The sequence below is a fragment of the Amborella trichopoda genome, chromosome 1 (assembly GCF_054954075.1).
Source record: "Amborella trichopoda isolate Santa Cruz 75 chromosome 1, AtrichopodaSantaCruz75HAP2 v2.0, whole genome shotgun sequence".
Lineage (NCBI taxonomy): Eukaryota > Viridiplantae > Streptophyta > Magnoliopsida > Amborellales > Amborellaceae > Amborella > Amborella trichopoda.
Genome location: NC_142336.1, coordinates 51755450 through 51767546, shown reverse-complemented (window position 1 = coordinate 51767546; position 12097 = coordinate 51755450). Strand labels below are relative to the sequence as shown.

The following is a 12097-nucleotide window of genomic DNA, read 5'->3' as shown; positions in this document are numbered from 1 at the left end:
AAAAAATCTGCCAAATCTTTTCCAGATGAGTTTCATCCAATGGTTTAAAAACCGGATCGGTGACCCGGATCGGGCTTTTCAAAAACCGATCCGGATCTGCGAATCGGCGATCCGGATCGGAGAATCGGCGATCCGGATCGGCGAATCGGCGATCCGGATCGGAATCGGGTGAATCGGTCAGAATAAAGCTTCAAAAAAATCCGAAAAAATTATTAAAATTCATTATAAATATTGGTTTTTAGGAATTCAATAAAAAATGAAGGTACTCCATTAAGAATTTTCATGTTTTTGAATGAATATGCGAATATTGATATGTTCTTTCCCTGCATGAACCGCCATTCAGCATTTAATTTACAGTATTTCGTGCTCATCCCTACACTGTTGCTGTTGGGACTCGATATGTGAATAATATGGCTGGGATAGGGTGGCCTCAGAATCATCATCTCTCTCGTTTTCTCTTTGAATAATATGGATTAAAAAAAAAAAAAAACAAATTTTCAAAAAAATCTATCATGGATTAAAAAAAAAATCACAAATTTTCAAAAAATTCTATCATGGATTACAAAAAAAAATTCGATCATGGATTAAACAAAAAAAATCACAAATTTTCAAAAAATTCAATCATGGATTACATAAAATTCGATCATGGATTACATAAAATTCGATCATGGATTACAAAAAAAAACAAACAAAAAAAACAAAAAATTCAATCGTGGATTACAAAAAAAGAAAAAAATAGTTCGATCATGGATTACAAAAAATTCAATCATGGATTACAAAAAACTCTATCATGGGTTACAAAAAAAGCAAAAAACAAAAAATTCAATCATGGATTAAAAAAAAACAAACAAACATTTCAATCATGGATTACAAAAAAAAAACAAACATTTCGATCATATATTACAAAACATTCGATCATGGATTACAAAAAATTCTATCATGGGTTTCAAAAAAAAAAAAAAAAACAAAAAAATCGATCATGGATTATAAGAAAAGAAAACAAACATTTCGATCATGGATTACAAAAAATTCTATTATGGGTTACAAAAAACCAAAAAATTCGATCATGGATTACAAAAAAAATCTATCATGGATTACCAAAAAAAAAAAAAAAAAAAAAAAAAAAAAAAAAAAAAAAAAAAAAAAAAAAAAAAAAAAAAAAAAAACCGTACGGAATCGCCGATTCACTGTTCGGACTCGCCGATTCCGTACAGTGAATCGGCGATTCACTGTACAGAATTGTCCGGTTCCCTCTAGAACCGGACGATTTCCGATTTTTGGGCGATCCGGTTCCTTTTTCACTATTTCCGAGTCGAACCGGGCGAGTCCGGTTCGACTCGGCGTTTTTTAAAACGCTGGTTTCATCAAATGTAGACCTTAAAGGCAAGTGGGTGGCTCCGGCTTTAGGGGTTTTAAAACTTAATTTTGATGGAAGTTCATTAAAGAACCCTGATCTAGCATGTTTTGGAAGACTGATTAGAAATTAAAACGGAGATGTTATTTTTAAGTATGCAGGACCTCTCACGGTGAAGACGGCAAATTATACCGAAATCTATGGACTATTACATGGCCTACGATTTTTTGTGACAAAAAATCTAGGTTCTTACAAAAAAGATTTTTGGTCGCAAGAAATATGAGTTCTTAAAACATGACTCCTTGAATGTTATAAATTGGTGTAATGGGATGCAAAAAGCAACTTGGGAGTTTAAGTCTGTCTTACAACATATTTTGGATATTTCAAGACCTTTTATATTTATTTTCATGCATGTTTATCGGGAAGCCACTTATTACCTTTCCAAAGGGTTTCCTTTTTATCTGAGACAATTGTCTTGACGCTTCAATATCGTTTTGACTTAATAATATTTTAGAATTCCTTTAAAAAAAAATCCTATTTAAATCTTAAAAACTTTCCTGAGCGAAGAAATAGCTATTCCCCTTGTGTCGGAAACACTCACTTCTCGTGTCCCCTTTAATTATTAAGCCTTTGGTACCCATGTTTATATTTTGACAAGATTCCTGGAGGAGTTCTTATTAGGGCCAGCAACAAGCCTAGTCCGGTCCAGCCCTAACCTTAGCCAGGCGCTGGTCCTTATTAGGCTGGCTCGAGCCTTTCAAGAGGCTCTCACTTGGGTGCAGCCCTAAAAAAAGGAAAATCGAAAGGGCTGCACAGGGCCATCTTGTCATGGCTCTAGCCCAGCCCTAGTCCAGCAGTGGCCCAATCCTAAGGACACATTTTGTGGCCCGTGCTGTAATTTTAGGGCTGGCCCGAATGGACTGGGCCACCGAGCCCTAACATTTTTTCAGATGAGCCCTACAACTGCAATATGAAGTTGTAATAAGATAAAAACACTCACGATAGTCGTAACTCCAGAATTGAACAAGTAGACATTAATTGCCCACATAAACCTCAAAGAAATACAACATAACTCAGCTTCAAGCTACTTGCTAAATAATCAGCATCAAAATACATGCGTTAGGTTTTAAAGAAAATGGAAAACAAGCACCCATGCAAGGAAAAGTCTCCAAGACTTCTGAGGGAGGGGACGGGGGGTCAAGGGAGGAGAGAATCTTTGATTACAAAGTCAGGGAGGTACAAAGAAGGCCCACAGTTACTTTCTGTTTGCCATGCTGATGGAGCTGACCTTCATCGGTGTGGCCACAACAAGAGGTGCCTCGGGGGAATGAGATACAGCAAACCTTTCATGCATGAAGCGGCTCTCCACAATTGATTCATCCTTCAACACAATCTTGTAACAGTAGCAACTCTTGAGGCCTTCCTGGTTCCTATAGCACTCGTGCCCGCTCTTCTTCACTTGATGGAAGTTCCAAATGATGCTGAACTTACCCACGCTTGCGACAAGATGACGTTCCTGCTTCCCATTCTCTGTGATCTGAAGACATCATTGAGTAAACAGGCCACCAATAAATAGTTCTGGTTTTGAAAGCCAAGTATGTAACCTATGGACCTTTCCGCAAACTTCTAAAGATGGAAACCAAATTCAAGTACTCAAGCCTGCATGCTAACCTGCATCAAAGAGCAACTCTCTCTCTCTCTCTCTCTCTCTCTCTCTCAAGCTCTCTGAGGCACAAGCACAGCAGAAGTACAGAAATAGTTGCAAGAAGTGAACCTGTACCTATTGAACAGTTTAATGTTGGGGGGTACATAAAAGGCACAAAAGAAAACATGACAAGTAAACACTACCTTGAATCAATCCATAAATTGAGTTAAGTTGGGTTAGTTAAGTTGGTCAGTTTGTAAACCGTAGCAAATTCTTAAGACCATGTTGTAGCTAAAAATCCTAGGGGGAATACCAGTTTTAAAATAATTGGGAAATATAAATGGTATCAGTAAGCTTTGCAGTAATTAGTTCAATGGCTTGACACTAAGTTAATATAAGGAAGGTGAAGGTACGATCCTCAATTCCCCATGCAAGACCATGGAAACCTTCATTAGAAGAACATACCAAAAGTAATTTAAGAATTTCAATATGTAAAATGAAATGTCATTGACATGACCAGGCTAGAATGAGACAACAGGAAAGTTTGGAAGAAGCAAATGCTGTATCCAATTCTAGTCACAACAGGAAAGAAGGGAGATGGTACAATCCAAAAAAACCGATACAGATAAACGGGTGATATAAGTATATATGCCTCATGGGAGAGTGTAGTGGGCTATTAGGCAGAGGAGCATTCAGCAGGACCCCTAGGGGAACATGAATGCAGGACAACCTCTCATCTGAAAACCAAGAGTTTTGAACAATATGGGAGTTCCAGCAGCCGTGGCTCCTAAAGAATCAAGTGCAGGCAAAACAATCAAGAAAATAGAAAGAACATCACATGTGATGTTATAAAAACTATATCTTCCTTCTTTTTGAAGAAAAGGTGACAAATTCATTAATGTATAGGAAATTTTTTTTACTGGTAACTGATTAATATAAAAGAAAAGTATGGGACTAAACACATAAGAGATAAATGACACAAATGAGGAGGAAGAAGAGGAACAAGACGAGAACAATCAATGAGACCACCGCTTCCTTGGATAAGCCATCAGCCATGTCCTCCTCTCAAGGAATATAAGCAGAAGATCTTGCCTTATCCCCACATTCAGCTTCCATGTCATGAAATGTACACTCATTAATTAGTTTCTAAAAAGATATTACATAAAATAGTAAAATCTACTCCATGTAGAGTAAGGTAATCCATATGAATTGCAAAAGCTACTATACAATGCAAATCAGATAATTATTTAAGAAGTAATAGCATCATATTGATCTTCCCAAATAATTTTCTGAGACAGCTCAAAAGCACTTCCAGAAGTACTTCCTAGTGCATTTACGCATATAGCTACCAAATGCACTCACTATTTTATGTACGTCACATTTTATTAATAACACCAAACATTTATTTATCCAAACAGAAAAAAAGAAAAGAAAAAGGGCATCAGATTCACATTTCAACTGTAAATATCAGTATTTGGATAATGATCTCGGAGAAAATCTAAACCAAATTATAAAAAAAAACAGTTATGCAGACCCAAAATATCAAAATAAATTATGAGAAAAAAGCATCAGAAGAAATACTAATATTGCCAAAGGAAATTACCGAGTAACATGATTGGGCAAAGTGCGGAGTCTATAAATACTTCCATTCCAAGATGTTTTATGCCACAACGAAAAAGGAAAGTAAGAGAAGAAACATGATATGATGATAAACTAGAATCAGAGTAGTAACACTTGTTGAATGGGACTCCACCTCTAGGGTAGCTGACTCTCCTCTAATGACTGATCCAGTGCATAACAAGCAGCAGGAGAGCAGTAAACCAAGTAGCAGTCTAGCAGATGCAGAAGCTCTGACAATTTAGAACCAAAACTACAATTTTTTAGGATGATTAGAACATGTATTACATTAATCAGACTTTTTTTGAGAACAAGAGGCAGGTCAGATGTCAATGATGCATGAACATCAACCATCAGCAAAAGATTTCCTGGTAGGCACTATTGGAGTCTCAGACGTTAGAAATAATGATACACTTTGCTATTGGTTTCTATGTGGTTAGATATGCAAATACCAAGTCACAAAAACTCTTCTCTCTATAGTAGCTGCCAGACGTAGCAGTCCACGAGTCAATCTCAGTAAGGTGCAAGGTGTCTAAATGTCATGATCATTTTATTCATCAGATGCACATTGGGAATTGCAACCCTACTAAATCAAATGTCTAGATTGTCCACTTCCAATAATTGTTTGGACTAACTCATTCCCATGTTCTCCACCTCAAAGAGGTCAATTGTGGCAAAATACTCTCATATCCCAATGCCTTTCTATAAAGCATCAAACCTTAAATGAGATGTCACAGCATCCTTACTGCAGCAAGGGAATAAAAGCCAGTACAGAATTTGAAACCTGTTCATGTGCATTTGGGTACAGAAAAATACTCAAACCAGGTCAAAAGTAGTCCAAGCTCCAAAACCATCAATAATTGATGGCACAGGTATGCTCAGAATCAGAAAAATGTAAGATGCACTGATAAAATGCAACACTCATGTTGACACTTGAGTACCCATACATGTAATTGTTTGTTCATAAGTGAGATCATCCATAAAAGAGAAATTGATTAATAGTGCACATAATAACTACCAAAAATAAAAATAAAAATAAAAAATAAAAAATAAAAAAGGTTCTCATAAGTTCACAAGTTGCCATGATTCAGATCATATAATCCTACATTCAATGTGTCATTCAACTGCATTTGAGTGCACCCCTTAAAAGCAGCCACAAATCTCCATTGTGGAATACTTTGCCATGTGAATAACATAATCTTGGAATCTTTTTTTCCAAACAGTCAATTTCTTTGCCAAGTTTTGTCGCTTAAATAAACATTCGGCAAGTGTTCCACAGTCGACAGATTCCAAAAAATAAAATGGCCAGTGTTCCATATTTTACTAAGAAATCATAAAGCAAGTGTTCCATCAAAAACTGACAAAAGGTCATCGCTATTTGTGAACATGCACACAACAAATTAACTTTTTATACTTATATTTGTAGAAAAGATATGCAAAACCTAGAAGTTCTAAAATTAGCCGCACTAAGACAAAGTATATGAAATGCAAATGTAGTAATAATAGGAATAAAGACAAGAAAGTAGGAAAAATTGACAGCCAAGAAATACAAAAAAGAACGCATTTTTGATATCTTATGCTACGAGAGTTTTACGTGATCACCGCATACAACTGAAGCTGAAGGGCAAGTTTTATAGGACAGTTGTGCGACCAGCTTTGCTTTATGGGGCGGAATGTTAGGTGGTCAAGAAGCAATATACCCATAGGATAAGTGTAGCTAAGACAAGGATGTTGAGATGGATGAGTTGCAAGACAAGGGATAGAATTCGAAATGAATATATTCGAAATAAATTGGGTGTGAAACCAATAGGCAATAAGATAAAATAAAGTAGACTTACGTGACCTGGCCATGCGCAGCGCAGACCCAGTACAACACCTGTTAGGAGGTGCCAATTAGTTCAAGAGGAAGGCTCAAAAAGAGTAAGGAGTAAGCCCAAAAAGATATGATCGGAAGTAGTGAAAAAATATACCAGGGACTTAAGCCTCACTGAGGGTACGGCCCTTGATAAAGTAGAATGACAAATTAGAATTCATCTAGCTGACTCCAATGAGTTGGGAAAAGGCTCTGAGGATGACGATGATGATGATATGCAAAAATGCATGTTTTCACACCCAAGCTTTACAAACATCTCAATATATAAATCTTGGCCGTTATATGTGTACAATATTTTGTCAAGGGATTGTATACTATGAGACCATTTATCTTTCTTACAAGGAAGTCACGATTAACCATTAGATGGCTTGGGGTGTTTCACGAAGTTCAAGAAATATTTGTTTTTGAACATTTGAATCTAGTAAATGACATGCTCACAACCACCTAATTTGAAATCTAAAGGACAAAAGTAATTGTGACCTCCTTGTACTAAAAGTAAATGGTCTTTGTGTACTTCTCCTTTTGTCAATGTATATTTAAGTGTTTGGTGAAATACTAACCAATATAAGTCTTCAATGGAATACTAAGCAAAACCAAAATTCATAACCACTATCAAAGAATAGGATGTAGATTACTTCTGGTAACAAGATGTATCACAACAGATTCAAGGATTGCATAAAAATCAGGGCCACGAAAACATAAGAGTTGTGAAGCTCCCACTTCTCTTCACAAGAAAAGGGTTCCTTCAATAGATTACATATATAACGTGCAATGTCTTCAATAACTTATAATAAAATTGAACTTAAGCCACAACAAACATATTTTTGTTGAGGATTGATGTCTTGTATTCTGAAGAAATAGATCTATCAAGGTCAAGTCAAAAGGACAACTCCGAAGGGCCGTTAAAAGCTCGGAGGGCCGAAGGCCCAAAAGGCTTGAGGCCCAGAAGGTATTTCGATAATTTGTAACATCTATCTGGGACTCGATATATATATCCGTACATGGGTATTTTGGTAATTTGTATGGGACTCTATATATTGTAGCAATGGGGGTTCTTTTAGGGTTACGGGAAAAACGTTGATTTCTTTGTAATCAAAGAGAACAGAGAGGCGTGAGAAAAAGAGAATTATTGTATCCCTATTCTCCATTGCCAGTAAAGAAGCTCTCATCTCCCGTGGACGTAGGCCCTTGCCGAACCACATATATCTTTGCGTTGTAGTTGGTTGTCTCTTTTTTTTGTGTTTGTTTCTTCTTTCTTGTTTTCGTGGATTGTATTTTGTTTCTACAGTATTTTAATTGAAAATTTTATACCCCTCACCCACCCCCAACTAAAAATAAATAAATAAAACTGTGAGGGGCATAACTTGCCATTTTGCCCAGTTTATGCATATCCCATGAAGACTGAATGCGTCTCTATAACAAGTGAACAATCTCTCCTTTTTTTAGTAACAAGTGAACAATATGACGTCCAAAGACTTCGGTTATCTCCATCTCATTAAAGAAAATGGAGAAGCCAAAAACTTAAGATCAACACATAGTTGTGACTTGTGACCTGTGATAAATTTTCATGGTCAATACTGTGTGCATATGCACTGCCCTTGCAGCAGAGAAGGAAAGCCATTAATATTTTTTTCCTGCACCGTTAAAAGACAATCACTTGAGACCTTAGTTGGAGGGATTTGAATTTAGGTAACACATTCACTCCCAAAGCCAATGTTTCCCCAGTGTTTCAAATGCAATTTCTAATGGAATTATCTTTTTACATCCTCCTCCTCTCACAGACACCCCTTAGGGATTTTCGGTTAGTAAGATGAAGCGCTGGGTTATTCACCTTCAGAACAGCCCTTCAACTAGTTCTAATACCTTCTTACAGTATGAGAAAAGAAAATGACTTCATCAGCTCATTTGGCAACAAGCATCAAACACTCCTTATTTACTATTTACAATAATGGCACGAATTACATCCTTTTAGGCATTTACATAATAACATGTTTTGTGTAAATTAAAATAACTGAAGTCGCTTCTATGAAAAAAATGCATAAAACACCAAGCACTCACAACTCATGTAGTATTACCAACAAGGCTGCCTCAATCATTTTGAATGACATATCTACAGTAATGAATGGATGATGAAAAAAGACAATTGTGCATCAAAAGGTGAGGTTTTGAGTTGGTTTAATGTAAAGCTGTGAATTTCTACACAAAACTAAGACATTGTATAGTGAAGGCAGGACCGAAAACAGAAGGATCTTGCTACAAGACATCGTACAATAATGAGTAAAGAGCCAAAACTCGAGGAAACAGGACTGCCACATAGCAAGACATGTGCATGTAAGCCATGAAGATTAAGACTATCTGTTAAGTGACAATAAAAGCGCAATTCTATCCTCAAACTTCAACATCTAATACCAATCAGAAATCTAACAAACTTGTGAAGCACAATATCAATCACAGGTATAGGAAAGAAATGTGCTGACACAGAAGGAAAGAACCAAATGATAACATTTCTAGAATTATGTAAGAATGAAGCATGTAAACCTAAACAAGCACTGTACACTAATCAACTTAATTTTAATTGATTGGATTGAATATTAAGCTGAAACTTACCCAAGAGAACTGCCCTCCATGGAACCTATTGTTCTCTCCTGCCAGGTGTGAGTCAAGAGGAGTCAACTTCAGCAATCTCGGAGCTGCAATCTTGTTACCCATGCGACCACTGAAACCAGTCTTTGTCCTCCCATCTTTATCAGTAAACACCGTGCATATAAGAATCAAATACGTATCAGTAGTACCCAATATCCATTTCCCATCGTAAGTAACATCAACATGGGTAATGGGCGACCCAAGCCCAGGAAAGGCAGTCTTTGCCATCCTCATTGATGTCGTTGAATACAAGCGAATCTTCCCATCCGTTGACCCAACAACAATCGACCCATCACCAGTTGTTGCGAAACACTGAAAGTTTGTTCCCCTTGAGAACTGATGACCCTCTGTCCATTGCAAAACAGGGGTATTTAGTTGTTGAACCATTCCTTTTCGATCACGCATATCCCACCTGCAGAGCCTATTATCATCCAATCCCAAGAAAGTAGACTCTGATGGGTCCAATTGGGCACCTTTACTATCATTTGTAATGTCTCTCATGGTGATATCAGCCCCATCTTTTTCAAACTTCCATTCACTTACAATCTTTCCTGTTTCAATATCAAGTTGGTGAAGACCTTTGGCATGCGGTTTGCCCTCGCTAAAGGGACTCATCAAAAGCATGTTGGTTTCAGCTCTCATCAACAAAGCCTTCTTAGGGGTCACAAAAGAAGAGGAACCACTTCCGTTGTTGTCCCTGTACTTAACAGAGACACCCTTTCCATGGATGCCATGACTGTAGTTCTTTACGACCTCAATACCAGACCCACTAACCAGAAAACTATTATCAAGCGCACCCAATGCAAGGCTTTGCAAACCACCATCAACCGCCTCCTCTAACTGGTCCATGAAGCTTGAAGATGATTGTTCCTTTACGGGAAGGTTCTCAAAGCTATCCTCTGCATCTTCCCACAATGAATCGTCAGCCTCCTCCGGTTTCACCCACCCAACAAAGTCTTTGCCGAAGACCCTAATCTTGTTCTGATCAGTTGCCTCCAACCCATAAGTGTTCTCAAACAAGCAATTCTGATACCTTGCAACAAAAGCCCTGTAACTTTCAACAGTGCAGAATTTCAGGGCCCAAACACCGCCAGAGACGAAATCGGCTCGACGCTGGTCATCAAACATCTTCATCTGGAGCAAGTTTGAAACCCTAGCTCGAATCTTGGACCCAATTTTGAGGATCCATTCACCTTCAGCTGCGCCATCATTCCCAATTTTACTACTTCTTTTGTCATTTTCATCAGAATCAGAGTCTGGACCGCCAGTTTTTTTCACGAAAGAGTAAATGGTGATCTTATCCGAGATGACCCACTTGGCCTTTGGGGTGCTCCCTCCGACATGGAAGTAGAGCTTCGCTGTGTTCTCTGGCACAGGTTTCTGAGCATATTTGAGGCGAAGGGCTTTCAGTTTCGCATCAATATCTTCAATTGCAGGAGAACCATAAGAGCTAGGGCTTTTGTTCTTCAAAGGAGAAACCCTAGAATCCTCTGGTTCCTCTTCTTCTGTCCCTTCTGGTTCTTCTTCCTCTTCCGATGAAGAATCGTAGAGTTCCTCGCGCTCACGACTGTTTGCCACTCCCATGCCTCCTCTCTCTCACTCTCTCTCTAAATTTCAGGTTGCTAGATGTGGAAATCCTCTCTCTCTAAGTTTCTAGGGTTTGTTGTGCAAATGAGCACTGAGATGGACATCCCAATGTTCCCTCCCTCTCACTCAATCGATCTGAAAGTTTTTGAGGATTTGTTAAAAATGAACGAAAAAGGTACTGAAATGCGAATTTATAAAGTGCGGGAGGAAACTGCACTTCAAATGTGGCTGATTTTGTGACCTATAGAGACGGTGAACTGCTGCGCACTTTTCGAATTTTTTGATGGATTTAAGTTTGATTTGCAACTGGCTGAATGGGCAGATGTCGGTAACGTTCAGGATATGGATGTTTTGTGACCGGCTTTTGCCGGTAAGCGTGGTTTGCACTCGGTTAGGGTTTCGTTGTGAGGAAGGAAAGTCCGCACTATCGTTGTGTGAGGAGCGTAGGACGAGAGCGTACCATACGCGTCCTGTCTATTAAAATATCTTACAATATTCAAAAAAATTTATTTGGAGATTTATGCCCAATTATTGACCATCCCCATCCAATCAATTTCTCGTATAATTGGTCTATGGTGCAATTGGCACACGGTTGCATATGTAACTAACTGTACACGTAAGATGCACCTTCAAATTTTATCATGATATATAATTTTGATATAAAATATTTTTAGGATTATCTTAAAATCTATTTTTATATCTACTTATAAAATTTTAAATTTCAAAAATGGTTAAAATCAAATAAATCTATAAACATATAAAAATCTTGAAAATGTGCACTATTTCTAATACTTAAAATCTTTTTATTTTCCATGGTCATACATCTCGATGTCAAGATGATCAGGGTTTTTCAACATTAAAACTACCTTTTCGATGGATTTTTGAGGTGCATCCGTAGTTCTACATTATAAGGTTGCATCATTATATAAACTTTTTCCAATTGTCAATAATGATTGTGACTTACTTGTACCAAATAGATATTTACGATTTATAAACCACATCATCTTCAAATAATTGAATGCACACCTCCAATTGGAATATATAGTTTACCTGATGGAATTCCTATAATAACCTGAAAATCTATTTCCATCTTTAATTATGAAATCTAAAGCCCTAAAAATGGTGTAGATCAAGTAGATTTATAAAAGCTTGAAAATATAAAACTAGATAGTCTATATAACGAACAATAAAAATAAAAAAATGATGGTCCAAGTAATGTGTTACAAAAGGAAACTAGTTTTAAGACTTTAATTATTTATTCGCTTTGAGATCGAAATTATAAGTTAAAGGATTTTACAACATCGGATAAACCTTTTTGATGGTTTTTGAGGCACGTCTTACATAATAAAAAAAGTATCAAATTTCTCATAAAAAATTA

At 37.1% G+C, this 12097-nt stretch overlaps 1 protein-coding gene and 1 long non-coding RNA gene across 2 annotated transcripts in view; both read right to left on the bottom strand.

The window, feature by feature from the left end:
* The window catches only part of LOC148783914 (uncharacterized), a 62535-nt gene extending 61369 nt beyond the window's left edge, over window positions 1-1166 (bottom strand). The window contains exon 1 of the long non-coding RNA XR_016059633.1: window positions 1099-1166. This is a non-coding gene — a long non-coding RNA (uncharacterized LOC148783914). The remainder of the gene's footprint in view (window positions 1-1098) is intronic.
* Window positions 1167-2373: 1207 nt separating this feature from the next.
* Window positions 2374-10979, bottom strand: LOC18434909 (protein CYPRO4). The gene is made up of 2 exons (XM_006844970.4): window positions 9097-10979; window positions 2374-2891 (listed from the first exon to the last, which is right to left on the bottom strand). The coding sequence occupies exons 1-2, from the start codon at window positions 10714-10716 to the stop codon at window positions 2610-2612; spliced, it is 1902 nt and encodes a 633-aa protein (XP_006845033.2). The 5' UTR covers window positions 10717-10979; the 3' UTR covers window positions 2374-2609.
* Between the last annotated feature and the right edge of the window lie 1118 nt (window positions 10980-12097).